General features: G+C 39.9%; 1 protein-coding gene across 1 annotated transcript in view; it reads right to left on the bottom strand.

Moving 5' to 3' along the window:
• GSAP (gamma-secretase activating protein) overlaps positions 1 to 18,018 on the bottom strand; it is a 48,319-nt gene extending 30,301 nt beyond the window's left edge. The window contains exons 1-12 of the mRNA XM_064505240.1: positions 17,776 to 18,018; positions 14,320 to 14,393; positions 9,663 to 9,719; positions 8,856 to 8,925; positions 8,374 to 8,430; positions 8,154 to 8,242; positions 7,688 to 7,757; positions 6,555 to 6,604; positions 5,137 to 5,241; positions 4,152 to 4,211; positions 3,380 to 3,423; positions 1,877 to 1,962 (exon numbers count right to left, since the gene is read on the bottom strand). Coding sequence (XP_064361310.1) covers positions 1,877 to 1,962; positions 3,380 to 3,423; positions 4,152 to 4,211; positions 5,137 to 5,241; positions 6,555 to 6,604; positions 7,688 to 7,757; positions 8,154 to 8,242; positions 8,374 to 8,430; positions 8,856 to 8,925; positions 9,663 to 9,719; positions 14,320 to 14,393; positions 17,776 to 17,860 — 847 coding nt within the window. The 5' untranslated portion in view covers positions 17,861 to 18,018. The remainder of the gene's footprint in view (positions 1 to 1,876; positions 1,963 to 3,379; positions 3,424 to 4,151; positions 4,212 to 5,136; positions 5,242 to 6,554; positions 6,605 to 7,687; positions 7,758 to 8,153; positions 8,243 to 8,373; positions 8,431 to 8,855; positions 8,926 to 9,662; positions 9,720 to 14,319; positions 14,394 to 17,775) is intronic.
• Positions 18,019 to 21,047: the final 3,029 nt, after the last annotated feature.

Genomic DNA, 21,047 nt, shown 5'->3' with positions numbered 1-21,047 from the left:
AGAAAGAGTGATTTCATCCAGAGTTCAGATTGGCTGTAGTCAGTAACAGTTTTATTAAATAGGAAGTTGCATGGAATATTCCGTTTTGAATTTATTCCAATTATTCTTTGCCAGAGATCGCTCAATGGAACAAAGAGAGACATCCACATTAATAGTTAAAGCATGCTAGCAATTCCATAGAAAGTATGGTCTATGCCCCCAAAGAGCTTGCAGTCTAGTCAGTGTCCGTCAACAATTGGACCATAGTCTCAGCCCCAAAATCATTTGACCAAACTGTCCATTACTCAAAATGGATGGGCCAACATAATCTTTGGTTTCAAACATTCAATGGAATGCCACATACAGTAATCCCACTTACTAAGTGCAACAGTCAAACCGTGTGTTTAACATTAAGCAAAAGGTTCAACATCTGAGAGTTTCTACAGGGGATTTAAATACTGTATAGCCAGATGGAAAAGAACATTTTCTTTCAGGGAATCAGTCAACAGTCTGGTGGGAGGAAGATGGAATCTCATCCTAAGGTGAAAGTAGATGCTTGAATCTGGACAAACCCTGGAGAGGGTAGGTTTAATAGGAAATGTGTATATGCAAATTAATAACATTTTCCATTATTGGACAGGTGGCTTGTATATGAAAGGCATCTCAAAAATATTGTCTTACTAACAGAGAGTAAAAGTAGCCTATTCTACATTCAGGTAGATAGGAACTTGACTGTCTCATTTCTAATTCCTTCCCTCTAAACTTTGTTAACTGTTGTCTGCATTTGTAAGGAAAAAAAAATCAGTGTAAAGAAACTGTATTTTACTTGATTTGTATTAATGGCCATTTCAGTGTAAATGGCAAATATCTCAACAATTCACCCCTGTGCATACAGCAGTCCTTAAAAAATGAGGTGCAAAGCCACTTCTGCAATGCATCATACTCCATGCAACTCTGCAGCCTATTCAAAGGTTAATCAGATACAGCGCTGCTTGGTCGTATGGTCTAATTTAGAAGTTGAAGGTGCAGGCATCCATAATGAAAGGATGTCTCTTGAGACTAGTTTTCAACTCAAGAAAAAGTCTGTGGCCTGTATTAGGATGAAGGGAGATTCCTAAATCCCAAAGATTTAAGTAACACCTAGCAACTTATACATACTAAACCGTTAAATATCATATACTAAGTTTAGTATCACATACTAAACCCTGAGGGTCTAAGCATCACACAGTAACACCAAAAAGAAGCTCTTGCAATCTGTATTGCACATGCGCCATTTATGCATATGCACTCTGTAACACAACTACATGCTTGTATCAGATACCCAGACAACAGATTTAGCCAGAACCTTCTTTGAATTTACTGCCTTTATAACATACTTTTTGTCAGCTTTAACTTTAAATTGCTACGGTACTACACAGCTGTGCTTTGGGACCACCTGGATTCTGAAAGTAGCACAAAATGTTGCAGATACTTAGTCAGAGAAGCTTAAGCTTATGAGTGCATTATATCAGCTCTTGGACTACCAGTAAATTTCTGGATGACTGTTTTAATGTTAATATATAAAAACCTAGGTAGTCCTGGACTCAAGTAAGACAGAGAGTGTCTATGCGTGTGTGTGTGCATCCGTCCAGTTTTCACAGGGTAAAAAAAAAGAATAAAAAAAGAAACAAAACCCACAAAAAACAGAAATAGATTTATCAGTGCACAGTTACCACTTCTCCCTCTCCTCACAGAGATCTGTCAAGTACACTCTAAAGGAAAAGTCTCACACTCACAAAAAACCACAAAATATTCAGTGTAATCTCTTATGAGAAAATTCTTAGTAATTATGATTATACTTCATGATAATTACATTTGGAAAAGATTTTAATATGACAATATTGTATTTATTCATTACCTGCTTTACTTGTAAAAACCTGAAGATTCAAAGATTTAGGTGCAACCTCTCGGTCTTGACAGTAATCATATCCAAAATTCACAAGTCTATGAGCAAATAAAAGATCACTAAGTAAATCTCTTCATCCACGCTGATTCATCACAACACAAAGAACACATGACAACAGTCACAAAGTGAAAGCAAGTTCTGCCAAAGTATTGGAAATTCAGTCTATTACACTTGAGAACTCAAAGGCTTTGAAGCCTGACTCTACTACTTATGTCTGTAAAGATATATTTTAACCTGCAAGTGGGCACGCCAATTTCAATGGAAATACTGAAAAAGGAAAGGACAAAACCATGCTCATATGGAACTTGTTATACCATGACATTCTTTTTCAGTCCCATACTAGCAGTGTTTTAATAGTTTTACATATCTTTAAAATCTACAAGTGCTGTTTTTCTCCATGCAGAACATGCAATAGAAGGTTGCAGTCAATCTGCTTTGGGTTCCTCCCCATCCCCCAAGAAAGGATTTCACTCCTACAGGGATTTTTCACTATGTTTTCTGCAAGAATTCCAAGGGAAAAAAAAATAGTAATGAAACTCTTACAAGTGTTGGATATTTTTCAGCATTAACTGTAACAGGATCCATTGCCCATCTAGGGCAACCTGCATGTTCAGCATGACCACACTAAGCTTTCTGCATAGCACTGAGGGATTTTGGGGACAGTTTGGGCAGGACGCAGCTCACCAGCCTTCAGATACTTATACGTGAACCTGAACTAGTAGCTTTGGCCTCCCTCTGCGCTTAATGAAGAGAAACAGGCCATTTTGGAATTAAAATTCAAACGAAGATAGATGAGAGTGAGATGAACTATGACTGAGAGTAAGAGTATCCTGACGAGATCTTCCTCAATTAAAAGGGAGCTTTAGGGAGACAGGCTCAAATGCAGTCATGTGCTCAGGAGACACAGACAGAATCCAATGAATCTTACCCCTTGAAACTGCAGGCCACCAACAAATAGCAAGCTGGAGAAGAAAAGGAGCATAGGCGGTAGGAACAATCTAATGGTCTGGTTAACCGCCCAGTAAAACATGTAACAGCAACAAAAAATGGAGAGCTTCTCTTGACAGGAATAGGGCAGGAATTTAGAAATCACTACTACAGATTAATTACTGCACACACATGACAGCACAGGAGATTGAAGCAAGTTTCCTTACTTTGAACAGGCAAAGAATACTCAAGAGAAGGAGAGTTTAACCTGTAACTAGTTCTTCAGCCAAGTCATTCTCAAAAATGACACCAAAAAAGTAGTCAAGGATTCAATTAAGTTTTACAGTTGACCCTGATGAAAGTGAGAGGAACTGGAGCTGGACAGGGTGCTTAAATTATTCTTATATTCCAGTCCCACTTATGCAGCTCCAAAGATAATGTGTTTCTGACCTAAATCTTACTCAGGTTTATTAAATGTTAGACTATGCATTAAAAAGAAATAAATTATCCCCCCGCAAAAAAACTTACTTTAATCTTGTGTCATGTACAGAAATATCCAAGTGCGATTCCAGCTGTTAACCCAAAAGCAGAATATACCTATGTTATTTAGTGAGATCAGTACACTATGGCTAATATTTCAGTCCAGTAAAATGTGTAACACTCACATTTCATCAGACTGAATATTTAAAAAAAAAAAAAAAGCTTATCTGTCATTTATCTGTCATCCTGTAATCCTTTCAATCTCCCCCAAACCATTAAATAGTTACTACTTTTTGTTTGTTTAAAAAAAAAGAGAAAAAAAGCACAGTTGTGGGATATTTAGCCTCTTGCATTAGAGCAAATTTCAGCCACCAGGACAAAAACTTAGCACAATGACATGCTCGTGTTCACAAATACAGTCATAATTTATATGTTCTATTCCATTTCTTGCCAATAGATGCTACTTCTCCTCACTTAAAACTGGTACAAAAGTAGTCTGTGATTTCTTTATCTGGTGATTTTGATAACCCTGCCTTTCAGTACTTGGGTATAAGCTCAGTGTAACGTCATGAACATCATTTACTTCTAGGTGAGTATGTGTGTAATTCCACTGAAGCTACCTTACTGTAACTCAATCTGAACATATTCTTGAAAAATATACATATATAAAATACAAAATGCAAATGAAAAAGCAAACACCACTTTCCCTCTGCAAAAATTTCCCTCCAATAATAAAAAACAAACATATCTCAGTATCGGTGCCTGGAACACAATTACATCCAACTCAAAATCATCATATAATATAATACTAAGGACTTACTACTGAGTTAAAATTTTCATCAGGATAAAACTGGACACATTTTAAAGTATTCCTTGATTCCTAGAATTAAGAGGATGTGTTTTATAATTAATGAAACATAATGCATATCATACAGACTGAGAAGTGACTAAATACTCCAGCACTCTATACACCCAAACCACTTCGCTAACAAATGTGCAGCAAAGGGACAAAAGACAAATTAAAAACCACATATAAACCCCCACAATAGCACTATGACATACTTCCTTCCTGTCCCAGATCATTATCTACCAATCATCTATAATTGCGTGGGCTCTCACTTGAAGCCCAACGTTACATGCGTGTCTCTCTTGTGCGCATACATACACACACACACACAAATATTCTAGAAGACTAAAAAAAGTTTTCCATAACTGTATCTTACTTCAGTCAGTTCATAAAGGGCACCTCAGAAAGAAAAACAGGAATATGATCTCCCTTGCAGTTTCTACTTCCTGTTACTTCCTAATGCTCATTTATTTTTGGTGGGTATGAAGAGGTGAGGAAAGTTAATTTTTATTTATGCAGAATACAAGTGCAGATAGTCCCTCAGTCAGAGAAAAAAAAAAGGGGTGGGGGAGGGTGCACCTCATTTGGTGCACTCAGTATATCTGCAGACAATTTATACTTTATAGATCTGAACTCTCTAGAACACAGGCAATACACTCGTGACAGTTTTTGGTAGATTTAGATCACTTTGAATAAAAAAGCTTTTTTAAAGCAAAAAAAGAAAGCCCTCACAAACCCCCCCTCTTTTACAGGAAGCACTGAAACCACCAGTTCTCTTGCAATTCATAATGCACAGATAGCAGTAGGGCAAGTCTGGCTTTTGGTTTGGGTTATTTGAGGTAGTAAGAGAGACTACTGTAATGAAAACCAAACTCACACCATTATTACCACACATGCTCAGAACTTTCCTATCATGAGACAGACAAGAACAGAACCACTAGAATGACTTTCACCTCACCTTTGGAACAATGTAGAAGAGTCTTTGTTCCATCATATCCCACTGTGCCCAAATAAGATCGTCTGCAACTCTGGCTCTTGGAAGTTGACCTGAGTTTTGAATCACCTAAAGGGAAAAGTTAAAGGACGGAGTATCAGAAGTCAGTAAGGTTTTGTAATGATGACTATGCACAGTCTGTGCTTTAAGGAGATCAGTGATGCACAAAAGAACCTTAAATGCTAAGGTGCTTGGAAGGAACATGCTACTTGTTCACCACACACAGCCTACCTCTGCTGTGTGCAAGGTGCTCAATTTAAGGGGATCAGAAGCACAGTTTCAGGCTCCACCTACAACCAAGTATTTTCTTTAATCCTACCTTTGATTCCAGAATTCATCACTCATGCTGCTCATAAAGCAAACAAAACAAAACAGATGGCACACTTCACCACAGGAAAGGGCAGAGGAGTGAAATACTACAGCCAGTTCAGAAGCAGCTATGTTAACCACTGAAGAAGAAAGACGTTAGTTCCATAAGGGAGTCCTATGCAAAGTCTCAGTTGCACAGAGAGTACTGATAGCAGGGAAAGGGCTAAAGTTGTGGAAAACTTTCAGAACTGTTTAAATGAACTCTTGAAAGATATGGGGAGATTTCATGTCAACACAAAACAAATCTGTATGTTAGGAGGACATGATCTGATTCTTCAGTCGCACTGTTATTCTTTATTCCACTACTGCAGACTACTTTATAAAACCCACCTGCTTTAAAAAAACCCACATGCTTCAAGAAAAACACCTTAAAAGACTTCAAAGTGTCTGAAAATCAGGACCATAGCCTTTTCACTTCAAATCTACATTTGTCTCCATGAAGTGAAACATTGGCTTATATGATGTAATTATTTATTTACTATATTAGATGTATGCCTAACAACAATAAGCATTTTAGGTAGAACATCCACAATATATTTGTGAAGAGGAGTTATATGAAACACAGGAAGCACGATCATGGGGAAAACATTTCCTGCTTGGGTTTTTTTTGTTTTGTTTTTGTGGGTTTTTTTTTAAATGAAACCTATACTGGGACACACAACATCCCAGAATACAAGGTTAGAAAGGTGACTTAATTCTGTGAATATTTTGAATGCTTTAAAAATAAGCATATGCTGTGTTTTCCCCTATCTTCTAATAATGTTAGGATCTAGACACATTTCAAGACAAACAATGAAATAAGTGACTTTCCTCATAGATTACATGGTACGCAGGTTTTTAGAACAGCTTTGTTGTTAGTTGTGTAAGCAACCATACTGTCAATATTTTAATATATTTTGTGTTGTCCAACTATAAAGCTACAGAAACAGTTAGCTAAAATTACAGAAGACAGATATTTCTAACTTTTCAGTTAAAACATAAGACCTCAGAAACCAAGATTTTTCAAGTCTTACCACTTTGTGTTCTTCTTCTGCAACAACATGGATGTCAAATTGTTCAATATCTTTAAAATAATTAAAAAAATCCTTAAAAACCATGCATTTATTATGTTTTGATATAGTTAATAGAACAGAATGCTACAAGAGCACAACAGACCCAGAAAATTCAACTCAGTATACAAGGAAATCTATGTCATGTATGAATGCAGGTGCCTGTTCAGAGAGTTAGACTCTCTTCCTTTCCTGAAACAGGGTGGCCTGAGCTATACGGCCTAATGGAAACAGTCCCCTTGCCCACGTCATTGCAGCATGGTCAGGAAAAGCACTAACGGAAACACTAAACCAAGCCAAAGAGCATGCTTACAATGAAAGCATGCACAGCTTTGTGCTAGTGCCTGAGACTACATCTTAGTCATGTTTCACTTCCTAGTTAGTACAAATACAATCTCATAATCCTTGCTCAGGCAAAATTCCTAAAAGTTATTGGTAGTTTACCTGTGTTCACAGTGCAAGATTTACCTAACATGCTATAAATGGCACTCAAAGCATTATGTGAATGGATTATTGAGATGAACTCTGCCCACCTAATTCCAAATACCTAAAAGCTGGCATCTAGCTTAGCAGAAAAGATGGGCCTCTTCAAAAAGATGGGAAGGGTGATCTTACTCTGTGATAAGAGCTAAAGACAAGAGGGATAAACTACCTTTTTGCAAGTGTTCACCTCTATGCATTCACTCCTGAATTCATTCCTATTAGATTAGGCTGAACATTCAAAGATAAATGAATCCAAGGAACTTTTGTCCTACTCTTATCCCACTTGGCATGCTGTTAAATCAGAATCCGTCTGTCATAGTCAACTGACCTGCTCTGAATTTATAGAGGCAGCCATAGAAGTCTAAATTACTTTTACTAAAAATTCAGAAGACTGACTAATGAATACATGAACTAAGCAAAAAAACTGCAGTCAAAGCTGGCAATTCTGCTAACATTGAAAAAAAATCTCGCAGTATACAGTTTTTGGAAGACAACCAGAAAAGTTCAGACCTTTCTTTTTACTGTTTTTCCCATAAAAGCCTGCCAAAAATATAATCAGTGATAATCACCTTAAAGTAAAAGAATGAAAACATGCTTTCAAAATATTAACTCACATTTATCTTCTGAAGCTAGCAAGAGACGACTTTCTGTAGAAGTACATCTGCCTTCATCTGGATAAAGAAACTATACAAAAAGTTCTACAATAAATATATAAGATCTTGCCTACCAAAATAATCTAGGACATTTATGATCTAAATGTTTACTTAATTGGATATTTATATATTTTTAATAAAGCCAGGCACACTGATGAGGCTCAATTAATAACAATAGCCATTATTACAGAATAATGGTTACCAATCACTATAAACAGGCTTAGATAGGTGGAAGAAAAATAAAAAAGTAGTCTCCACATCAGAGAAATACTATACTTCATAAACATTATATGAAGTATTACATGGGCAAATTATCTCAGTAATAACAGTCTGCAAGATAACATGAGGTATTTCTGCATTCAAATACCTTTTCACTTTAGCACAGTGGATGGAAAAGGTGTATATTTAGATTAGGTGAATAACCTACCTGTACTCGAACACAGCTATCCACAGCCTTTAGGACTCTCACGTTGTTAATGGGATGAATTTCAATTAGCAAGGTTAAATATTTGGATACTGCAAAAAGAACATGTTTCATATAACTTATTTTAATACACAATTTTGTTTTCTAAAGAGAAATTAAAGGACAAAAGTAAAAGTAAGGGTATGCTATCTCTAACAGTATTATAATAATCCACTTGTAGTACCTGACTGCAGTAGCCGACTTACTCTTTCTTCCTCTGTATATTGACGGAAACTGACAGCTAATCAAGAAAAAAAATACACAGTAAGTGTGCGTATTTGATATTTATCTAAGTGAACATTGTAAGAGAGCAAACACAAAAAATCTTACCAAAAACATGTACTTTAAAGGAACAACAGCAGCTCCTCTAGATATAGAAGGCATATATAAATATAGTAGGGGAAGTGAACAATGATCAGTGTGTCTTAGATTTCTGCTTTAATAAAAAACAAAGATGCCACTGCAATGAGGGCATATGGCCACCTATACTCTTTGATGATGGACCCACTGAAATACATAGATAGCTATGGGCAACATACAAGTCAAAACAGGTTAAAGTAGTACTAGACTCAAACGTATTAAAGTAGTACTAGACTCAAACGTATTAAACTATTAATAACCTTTATCACAACATGAAAAAAAATTATTGATAAAGCACATATTTACCCAATAATGTCCTTTCGCTGTTGACCGAGCAACTGATTATGTGCAGATCTCTCTCAAACATATAGAGGTGCTATTGAGAAAAACATTAATGATAATAAATCATTTTTTAAACTCTATAAAGGAAATCACCTAATTGCTCCTCCTTAGGAAAACACTGCTTACCAATACGCCCTTTTCATTTTTAAAGCAAATACTTCCAAGGCCAAAAAGCATATTTTAAATGGTTTTTATTACTTCTCTTTTTTCTCATTTGTTTGTTTGTTACTGGTTCTTCTGAGTCTCAGATCTTGCCACTAGATCTGCACAGCAGACCTCCATGTCAATATGAGATTTCATCTATTTCATACAATTATGGACACACCTGCAAAGGATCCTATCCTATCATGGATCCTGCCACTGAACTGCAGTGCATTCAAGATTAGAATTGTTTCTTACAAATGGAAGTACCAAACAGACTGAGGATGCAGACAGAATGCAAAAAAAAAAAAAAAAAAAAAAAAAAACACTACTTTTTTGGACACATGCTCAATGCAAGGATGCAAGGAGCAAGGGAAAGGAAAGAGCTTGTTAGCTATTTTCAAATAATGATTGCAGATAGGACCCTTTACTACTCTACCGTAAGTCATTCAGATGTTCTGTAATGTTCTACATCTTAACACTACCAAGTGTCATTTGAATGCCTTTTAGTCCTCTCCTCTATTTAAAACAAATACTCTCTAGAAACATAACATACTCTGCTGCAAGACATCAAAGTCTACAACACTAAAGCACCATCCTCACCAGGTAGAAGTCTGGTATTGTTCTCACCTCATTTTGTTTAGTTTGACGATCATACAATCCAATGTGGGTATTTCTCTGATTTCCCTATAGATGAAAACATGTTAACAGTGGTAATGCATAGGCATACAGAGTTAAATATTGATTTCTTTTTTCCTACCTCTTTCCTACCTCTTCCTCTCCCCTCCCCTCTCCCCCCCTCTTTTTTTTTAGATTGACACACATCCACACACACTTCCCTGTCCTGTCATACAGGCAGTTCATTACCCCAATTCCAAGAAAGGGAGGCAAGAATGAGAACAAAGTGTTTTTTTGTTTTATTTTGTTCTTTAAGAACTAACACACGGGACAAAGCTGAAAGGCAGCCAATCCACTGCCCACAAGCCATGTCATAAGCCACGTGCCTCTCTCTCACTTGGCTTCTAAACTATTTACTACAAGGGCAGTGTGGCAAGGAAGAAATATCTCTGTAAAAGTATGAAAGGGGATGTTATGCTGGTCCCCATGAAGATTTATGGCTGATATCCCAAACCTCACAGAATCAGCAGGTCAACGCTCTCAAAGTGGAGGGCACAAATATCAACTTGGCTCCCAGCAATCTGGCTGCAGGCTGGAAAAAGGATTTCAGCTCTGCCTTAGCAAACAGTTGTTTGAAGGCTGAACATACTCACAAACTCAAATGACACTATTAACTTGTTGCCTTTGAAAACAAAAATAATAACACACCCTCTGCAGCTGATTGATAACAACATACAATCACTGTTTGGGGCACTTCTAAGACTACACAAATCAAAACATTTCTTCTTGCTGATTTTTAAATGCTTTAAATTTTCAAACATATTTTGTTCATTTGTTTTAAACTGTCTGGCAGCATATACTGTATCTCAGTTCGAGCTGAAATCCATTCATGCACTCAAGGTATACTGAATTATTGAAACTCAGCCCAGTCACATAGCCTTTTACTCAAACAGTGAGCATCATTGTTTTTAACCAGAGCTTGAGGGGGAAAGAAATAATCTATAGTTATTTACAAAGTTATGGCATCTTGTGCTGCAAAGATAAAACAAAAGCTTGAGCATTCTCTTTCTCAAAGGTCTGTATCTGAATATTTAATTATTGTTGTGGCAATGACAAAATTCTTTGACTTTTACTTTAGACAAGGAAAAGAAAATATATCCTAACATAAAGACATAACCTTAAATCAGTAGGATTAAAGCCTAAGCAAATGCATTCACAAATAATCATTTGTTCCAAATGCGTCTAACCCTAACATTCTCTGTACTTTGCTACTGAAAAATGTATTTTACAAGACTAGTATCAGGGCTGCATCGATATCAGTATTCACATCTGTGCACATGCTAACACACTTGTTTTCCAGTTTATTCCAAAGATTTTTGCATTGCTTTGCAAAATAGAAGCACTCACCCTGGGATGTATGTATGTTAAAAGAAAAAAAAAACCAACTTCCCTTATACAAACTCTCAATGTCATGAAAGACAATAGATACTTTAAAATCTACAGTACCATGCAATACTCTAAAACGAGCTTGAAATAAAGCTCATTCCCCACCTTCCCCTGATTTCAGACAGAATGCACTTGGTTTTTTTTTCTATTTGGCAGAAAAAGGTTGTTTTCCATTCATGTCTATTAGGACAAAAGCCAGGAGAGCTCATTTTAGTTTACATCCCTGCTTGTGTACTATCCTCACTGATAATGTCACTGCTAAAGTTTGCTGCTACAAAGCCAAAAGGAATGGTTCACAGAAATACATGTGTCTTGCAAAAGCAGTAGCTCATTAGTTATAAAAAGTTTATAGTTAAGGGGAGGGAAAGAGAGAGAAAGATTGACTGACTGATTGTTTAAACTGCCTTTGGCAACTTGGTAAGATCTGTAGCTTGTTAGAAGAAGTAATTACCATAATAGTGATTTCTCCAAAGCAAGTTTAGGGAAGCAGAAGGACTAGCTGCGGACACTTGAAACAATCTGTTTTCCCTAGATAAGCTGTTCAGTGTTATGATGTGTATTAACAGAAAAGAATAGCAAAACACAGACAATACTTATATTTTAGGACAAGTTTTGCAACAATTGTTGTCAAATTGGGGCCTAAAGCTACTTGCCATTCCCAAAGATGCATACACCAAGATTCTTTTCCTCTCTGTATAAATATGGATGACTACTCCTCTTAAAGTTTGCAGTAAACTAGGGAATAATAGAACTATACCCATACATTGTTAATGGACTATTTCAGAAAAGGAAATGTTTGGCTTGAATCCTTGTTCTCTAAGTCAATGGTAAAGTGTTAAAACACAATCCTCTCAATATATGCTGTTCTTTTTGCTGAAATGGCTTTTTAGAAATAGCATTCTACTCCTGAGGGGGAAAAAAAATTCAGTCCCAAAGTACTATGCACGCTGCTTTAAGGTATCACTGTCCCAAGGTGTGACCACAGTTCACACAGACATAACCGATTTAATAAAGTGTGGCATAGCCGTAGGAGCTTCGGACCCAACCTATTCAGGACAGTGCTCAGCAGCTACAGCCTGGGCTGCCACAGGCACGCTCCTTCCCAACATACAGTCCAGCTGGATTAAAGCCATGAGTGAGCTTTGGTGCAGACATACAAAAATGTTCTTAGCATGCAGGCAGGCAAGTATGGATATATTGACTCCCATTGACATTAACAGCATCTAAGCAGGTACCAACACTTTCACCTGATTAAGCAGAATCTTTACTGATCCAAGAAAGAAACATGTACCACACACTACAAATCTCTTCTCTCTGGAAGAAGCATCACATATTTAATGTAATACCGTCTTAAAATACATTTGTTTGTTGTGAGAACACTCCAGGAAGTATTTTCCAGTTTGTTCACAGCAAGCATAAAAAGCCAGCCAACCAACCACCCACACTTCCAGCACAAGGAAAAAATGAAAAAAAGTCAGCATCCTTTCCAATATAGAATGTAGATGCTGGTTCTGCTGCAGGCTGACTCACCCACAAGAAAAAGATCAGAGACTTCATAATGGTAAGAGAACAGGAAAAAAAAAAGAGAAGCAGCTGCATCTACTTCAGGATGGTATTTGAGAGGTAAAAAGACCATGCAGAAGAGCTCTGCAGTTTGCTACTTCCAGTTCTCAGGCTTTGCCATCCAGCCACTCCTACCACACAGGCTGAAGAAGTCACTTTATCCCTAATATTAGGAAGGAGAAACTACAGTGAACATTTTCAGTGACTGCCTGTATTAGCTTTAGCTCCAGATTCAGGCAGCTAAATTTAGGAGTTTAAAACCTCATTACCGTCAGCAGAGGCAAGGCCAATTGAGCCAATGAGGCTAGTGAGTCAATCAGTTGTCCACCTCCCCTGCCCCACACACCTCCTCCCAAAGCAGAGGCTATAAATGATCATTCTTTGAATTCCACTGTTTTGACCAGATCCCCACTGACTGCAATGGGAGCTTAGACACCCAGTACACATGCAGACACCTACATGTAGGAGCTAAATCTCACCCGCTGTGTCACTTCCAAGGGACTGACCACCATACAAGGTAGTTGGGCTCATCTCTTAGAAGCCCAGAAAGAAAGCAGTCACTTGAAGCCTAGTGTGAGGTTCTGCAGGTGCTGGAAAGAAGCACCTATGCAATACTACATCTCCTGTTAGCAGCTGGATAGATGACTTTCAGGAACCACTTCTAGAGTGTTGAGCAATGCCAAAAACTTGACACATTCTTCAGCATTGTTTTTATGATTACTGCTGTCTCATACAGGCTCCCCTCCCTACGTTTCTGCGAAGGAAACATCCACCCACAGTTAAAGTATATTATACCTTGATGAAAGGCCTCACCTCTTGCCTTAACCCTAGAAAAGATGGAGAGTTTTAGTACTGTTGAGTTGGAGGAGAACTGAACGCAGTCCTATTCCACTGGCGTCTGCTATTTCCAACTTGCGCTGTCTAAGAACCTATGATTCAGGAGATTCTCTAGAATCCAGCTGCGTCTACAGATTTCTCCTAGATACACAGAACACAACCGGAGCTTGTTTAATTGAGAGGAAACCTTCTCAAATCATTTGGAAGTTTCTTGGAATTACAGGAGAGTCAACCAAAAAGCTCTCCCACAGAGAACATAATCCTGTGTTTAAAAAGGCTAGCTTCAAGACATTAAATAAGCTAAGGTTACTTCAGTGTACTTGCAGTAAAGTGCTAAGGATGCATCTTAAATTAACAGAGGGAAAAAAAAGGCAGAAGCAGAGTTAGTTCTACATAAACAGCATGTTAAAATATCTGTTGGTAGGAATAAACATGTTTAATTAAAGCAGTCTGCATTAACAGATAAATTCTTCATAAGCAGCACATTCTTTCACCCTGAGAACTTCTCAGGGAAGTCTGACTATCGAATTAAAGAAATGGCTTGTGATTCAAGGTGAGAGTCTGTCTCCAGAAAAATCAATAGCAAAAATCTTATGGACTTTAGTCAAGTCACCTCGCTCTCTGTTTCTTCATTCTTATCCTGTGCCTGAAGTAAAGACAGACACTTTCCCACTGTCCAAACACCCCGGTTGTAATCAGTCAGGTTTTTCAAGTTTTAAGTCTCATTGCAAAAAAATCTAAAGTACAAGGACTCAATTAAACAGAGACACAGATGTATTGTTATTCTCTGGTATATTTTTATTAAGTTCCGAGGCTGACTTACCTTCCAGGTATAAATAATTTTTCCATTTCTTTCAACATTTACAACATAGAGTGCTGATGAATTCTCAGAAGTATCTGAAATAAGTATTAAAAGGCACAGGATTATGATTTGCATTAGTTCATCATGCAATTATGCACAATTAAAGCAAACATACTAAATATAAATACATTTTTACATGTAAAGACTTACACATACACACCAAAATTACTCCCTTCTTGAAAAAGACAGACTGTTTCTTACAGTATCATTTAATTCTGATAAACCTCAAAACAAAATAGTTAAGAGGATTCAAACCACACAGAAAAATATTTTTGTAAAACTCCTAAATCCTCATTATAATTATGGTTCTAAATGGCCATTATTTTTTCTAATGAAGATGGAATGTGCTATTCACTGTCTTCTATTTACAGAAAATAAAAATATTTGCATGTATCCATTACACACAACACAGGACTCAGGTAGTATTTCTGCACTCCAGTCCTCAGAACATTACAAAGAGGCAGAACTAGCATGATGAAAACTGTCACTGGTTCCCAGCTGCCTCTCCAGCATCACAAAGGAATGGCTGGAAATAAACTACATCTCCTGCACAGATTAGCTTTACAAAAAAACAAAATAAGAAACAAGACCCATGCAACTAGGCAGCATGCCTACAGGTACCAGTAAATTAAGCAACACAAAACAAGATACGGTACAGTTTCAAATATGAAGGAAGACATGAATGAAAAAGTAGGGTTAAAAGGGAAACAGATGATCAGGAAGCTAGGATGAATACAGAAAGAAAAGAACACATCTGGACAAAGATGCACAAAAATAACACTGAGGCGGGGGGGGAGGAGGAAAAAAAAAAAAAAAGATGAACATCACATTTGGGATGACAAAAACGCATGCTTTCCTGATGCTGCTTTTCTGTTTTCTAATCACTGCAGCCACCAAAAGTTTGTTTAGCTCAGACAGAACAGTGATTAAGGCAGGAAATTCTGCCCGTAAGTTTGACAGCTGCATATTTGGTCATAATTTTAAGATAAAGGTAACCTGTAGTTCAATAAATATGAAGAAAAAAATTCTCCACAGCTCTTGGCAATTTAGTCAAGTTTGACACTATTTACTCTGCAGTTATCACAAAGCATTGATGGGAGGAAGAAATGTTAAACTTTGTGAAACTAAGCTGGATATTATAAACTTGCTTGTACAGCTTGCAGTGATAAAAAAACTTTTAAAAATATTATTAGAAGCAAATAATTCTGCATTTTGTGTTTTATTATGAGAGGACAACAAAAATTCTTACTCTACATTTAATAATGCATCACTTTCTACTGTTTTCACATCACTCAAAGTCTGCTATAGTACCACTATGTTAGGGACAGGCAGTGATGACTGAGAACGTCTCAGATAGCCATGCATTCTGCCTTTCTTGTCGTGAAAAACTAATGGAATTTAGCCACCACCTCAAACTTCCAAGACTAGTGCAACAGTCTTCAGACAAATTGCACTCTCTCTTGTACAATACTTCCATAGAACAGATTTTGTCTAAAGCAAAGGGCCCACAAGAAACGTCCTTGCCACTAAACTTCTCTATCATCCGACACAAACACTCAAGAGTTTCATGCTACAGAGATGATCTTCATGCCAATGATCACCCTCAGGGAGAATATGGAGCAAATGAGGAAATGTACATCATCTCTGCCCTTGGAAAGTCCTGCAATAAAACACTGGATGTAGAATTACAACTTCTTCCTCTTCTCCATGGCTTAGACCTGCAGATGAAGGCCTGCAAAAAAACCAATCCAACCCGTCCACTAAGCAAGCAAGTCTGTTGTCAACACAACCAGGAGAATGCTCAGTCTGATTTCCTGAAGGCCCTTACACACAACTTATACAAAAATCAGTGGAATAAAGAGAACAAGGCTGGTTCTCTTCGCCTCCCACGTCCCCCTCAATCATAACTACTCCCAGCTCTCATGCCATGAGAAATTCTCATGCATTATCTAGTGCTTTCAAGTCATCAGGAAAGAAAATAATAACTAACTAACATCTGAAATCACTGACACAAAAATAGCATGAGTCCTACAAATTACTTGCTTTCTGTATGCATAAGTATTTCTTCGAAGTTTAAATTTAATCTTTACAAATTCCCACCTCCTGGCTTCACGCTCCATTAAAACCAAATCCACTATAAGATCAACAATTCTGAAATAACCTAATACATCAACTGTATTACTACGCTGGGGGGAAAAAAGTCAATATACACAGGTAGAAGTTCAAGCACAATGCAGCAATGTTAGTGTTGGATCAGATGCCCCTTCCAACCCAAATTATGCCAAGTCTATAATATCAGGTGCGCTGATTGTACAAAGAGTCTGTGTGACATTTTAAAGAGCTTATAATGACTGCCCCTTTCCCACACACAGTAATCAGCACCATTTTAATATAAATCCCAGATGAAACGATTATGTGTGAGGAATTTCAGAATTTTATCTCCAGATCCTTCAGTGGAGACGACACCACCCAACAGCTACTCAGTACACTATCTAATGTATGTGAAATAATTTGAACAATGGATTTTGCAGCTAATGGACTGGTAAAGAACTTTATTCAGCAAAAGAGCTTATACTTTCTTTCTGATTTGCATCCAACCAAGTTCTTATAAAACTATCTGATAGCAGCCCTTTAATGTGGGAAGAAAGTTATAAATTTGAGTTAATGAAAAGAAGTCAGAGGACTTGTGGCTTCAAGCGCATCACAAGGTGCATCAACCACCACCTATTTCTACTGCAGTAATGATTGTTACATTAACCACTTCTATTTTTCTAGACTAAGGTTTTCACCAGTTTTTGAAAAGCAGAACCAAGCCACCTGCCTTGCCGCTGAATGAGAAAAAACAAAAGCAAAAAAAAGAACCCTACCGGGCCAAAAATACACTGGGGTAATTCTTCTTTTCCAACCACTACATCAAGGGCCAGTTAAGCCGGCTGTCCCGCACTGCTGCGGCATCTAACGCTGCTTCTCGCTTTAGTTAGCAGCCGCGCAGACCGAAGTGGGGGCTTTCGGTATTTTTTGCTCTCTCTCAGAAAGGGGAGTAGCATGGGAGAGCGAAACATGCTAAAAACCTTTCTGAAAAGAAAAGCGAGACCTAAGTGCGGAAAGGCGGCGGAAAAAGAAACGCGCTGCGAAAGGCGCGGCGCCGCTGCCCCGCCGGCCGCCCTCCGCAGGCGCCGCCGCGCGCGACCGCACCTGCGCGCGAGGCAGCCGCCGCGCCGCCACCCCCCGCCCCGCCGCCACGGCCCAGCCCGCGCCGGCAGGCGCCGCCCAGCCACCAGGCCCCGGGGGAGCCGCCGCGGGGGTCCCGCGTCCCGCCCGCCCGCCCGCGGCAGAGGGCAGCGGCGGGGACGCGACGGCCGCAGGGACCTTCCCTGGCGGAGCCTGCCGGCGCTGCGCCACCCGGCCCGGCGTTACCTAGAGCCGCGGCCCAGCCCCGCGCCGCCAGCCACGGGACCACGTCCCTCTGCAGGTCAAACTCGGCCACCAGGCGAAGCAGCATGGCGCCCGTCGCCGGCCCGCAGGGGCACCCGCGCCACCCCGCTGCGCCCCGGCCGCCGAGAGGCGCCGGCGCTCCCCGCCCCGCCGCACCGGCCGCTGCGGGGGGCCGCCGCCACGCGCCCGCCCGCGCCGGGCCTCCTCGCCGCCTATTGGGCGCGGCGGCTGTCACTCAGCCGGCGGCGGCGCGGAGAGGCCGGCCGGGCGCCCGCCTCCGCCGCAGGCCAGGGCGGGGTGGGGCCGGGCGGGCTCGCGTCGCGCCCGTTGTGCCGGGGGGCGGTAGCCGACGCGCAGCCGGTCCCTCACGGCGGAGTCGCCGCAGAGCGGGGCCGCTCGCCCGCGGCTCCCTGGGCCCGGGGGGCTGCCTCGGGGGCCGCGGCGCCGGGCCGTGTGCGGACGCTTCCCCGCGACCTCGCTGTGGGGTGCGGGTGGTCTCCCAGGCCCTGGTTTGCCCACTGCCGAGCTGCCGGGCTGAAGTGGACGCTCCTGAGCACGCTGGAAGCTGTATTTACCCTTAATAAAAGCTTTGTTCGGAGAATGACTCGTACTGTCTCGGGGGAGGGCTGGGGTCAGGCTTCAGTCACCTGGTAGCCATGGAATAAAAGGCCCAAATCGTCTGTCATGGTTCTCACGTTGAGCCAATGCCTAGAAGCGTTAGCTATTTTCCAGAATTTCTGGAAGATTTGCCATTTTCCCTCACTGCACTTTCCACAACTGTTGAATAGATTGAGACCCCCTGTCCAAACCGCTTTGGCAGGCGACCCCTGAGCTCAGGGTGGCCTCTCAGACCAAGCCTGGCCTCATCCTGCTTTCAAGCTGTCTCTGCCTTCCAACAGCAAGGGGGTAACGCTTGGTGTGTGCTCTATTTTTTTTTTTTTAGCTGTTGTAAACTAGTTATAGCGTTGATCATTCCCAATCTATGGCTAGCTATAGCCTGCCTATAATTCCCATTTCCCTTATGGCATGTGGTGCCTGATGTCAGCCAGGTGACAGCAGCATGGAAGTGGATCGGCTGTACTAGCGTACACCAGACTTGAGGCGCTCCAAGGACAGAACAGCTCGAGACAGTTCTAAGAGGTATCGTGGTACCAAGTTTTTTGCCTTCATCACTGAGCTTTGGAGCAATCCAAAGAGCAGATCGGAGTCAGGTCAGAAGGTCATACATCTGCACAGCGTGGATGCGAGGCAAGTTTGTAATCAAAACGCAAAGTAGATCTGTGCTTTCCCCCAGGCTCAGTATTGTCAGCTCGTACAATTTTATCACAAGTTTCATAATCAGCATTCTTAAAGCTCCTTGGAGCAAGTGATTATGCAAGAATTTCAGCTTTTATTTTCACTGTTGTGAAATAAAGCTTGAAGATGGGAGTGGAGTATTTGTTTCAGACTCAGAAGGAGAAAACAGAGATAAGGTCCCAAATGGATGCATTTTTTAAGAGGTGAGGTAGGGCTAATTCATAGCTGTGAATATTTGGTGTTGACACAACTGGAGGCAAGCAGAGCAAGGAAACTAAGCCAAAGAAATGACTGATTCTCCAACTGTGTGCAAAAAGGGAAATTTTCACATGGAGAAGACCTCCTGTGCCCAAAGCTGCAGAGTGCACTTAAGGCCAGGATGAGGCCAACTGGCAGAATCTAACATTCACCTACCCCAAAGTAAAACAAAAAGAAATGTGGAAATGGGTACCAAAGAGTCTACCACTAACAGCAGTCGCTCCAAATACCAAAGGAAAAGAAGGAAAATTAAATATTGGTGCCCAGTTAGATGGTCCTGCGTTTTGGAAAGAGATTCAATTTGTCACTGATCTTTTGTTTCAAAATCAACCATGGCTCTTATTACAGAGCCTCTTTTTCTTAAGAAAGAGTCCACATAATTGATGGATGAACTATCTAATGTGTACAGACTGAGAACCATGATGCTACTCTTCTTCTGAACTATCTTACACAGTATGTGAAAGACTTTTCAGACAGTAGGAGCGGTATAGAGTTAAACAGAATAACTGCTGTGTTTGCCACAGAACTTAAGGTGGTTAACATGATTAAAGGAGATGGAAAATGTTCTTATATGGCGCAAGCTATTGAGTAGCCATGCAGCAAATGGGTTTTGAGGAGATGCTCGTGGTGTGTGCGTAGGATCCATGCCACAGCCCTTATTCAGGAATACTGCCCTAAGAGTTTGCTCGAGGAAAGACATCACAGTCGAGTACGTAGCAGGAAAAGCCTTTCTTGTTGAGGAAGTAGCTAACAACAACATTTTCCCTACGACTGTGTTTTCACTGGAAAGAACTCCGCTCTTCATGACGTTCATGAAGAATATATTTGTATTATCTACCTAAAGTTAATAAATATGCTTTCTTGACACTCCTAGGATAGGCTGGGACCTAACTTCCATTGCACCATCCTGGGAACTTGGAAGCTTCTCTGATGTTAGTCCCTGAAGCCAAGGCAAGAGAAACTCTCTCAGAAGTTTCCCTGGCTGGTGTCTTTTCAGTGAGGAGAAGAAGGAAGTAGTAGCCTGACAGATGAAGAGACTGGAGAAACAGAGGGAGAGGTGAAGTGATACAATGTGAGATCATCACGGTTCAGAGATATGGAAGCATGAAAGCAGCAACTGAGTAGAGGTGGGGAAGACAGGACCAGCAGGAGCTGAAGGAATTAGTGGGCGCAAGTAGCCAAAATAGAAGGGAATGAGGAAGAGGGGATCTGAAAAGACAAAAGAAAGATTTATAACCTGTGTAGAACTGAAATCAGTCAGTCTTCTGAGAACTGAAGTCAGGATTTTTGAGTTTCTGTGTTGTCCAGCAAATGATTGGAAATCCACTATTTTCCATATAAAAGACAAAATATTACCTCTCTGCCAGTTTCTTCAGTTCAAGTAGTAAAGTAGTCTTTGTGACTCTTCAAGGTCCAACACTGCTGATGACCCTTGAGAAGTGCATGAGAATATCATTATGATCCTGAGGAGTAACTATCTGTTTTTGTTCTTCCTAAAAAAATTATTTTTATATTACTATATTTTAGAGTGACACTAAAATCACTTTTGGTTCAGATAACAGTCTCATTTGTTATATCTTTCATTTCTAAAACCATCATTTCTAATCCATCCTATGAACAAAATAAAAACGGAATCTTCAGGAACAAGCACTGTATTCTTCAAGACTGAATTATATTTCAAAGAGAACTCAATAAGGTTG

This window comes from Dromaius novaehollandiae, chromosome 1 (assembly GCF_036370855.1).
Source record: "Dromaius novaehollandiae isolate bDroNov1 chromosome 1, bDroNov1.hap1, whole genome shotgun sequence".
NCBI lineage: Eukaryota > Metazoa > Chordata > Aves > Casuariiformes > Dromaiidae > Dromaius > Dromaius novaehollandiae.
Note: the sequence above shows the minus strand (reverse complement) of the source record. Positions and strands in the feature narration are given on the sequence as shown.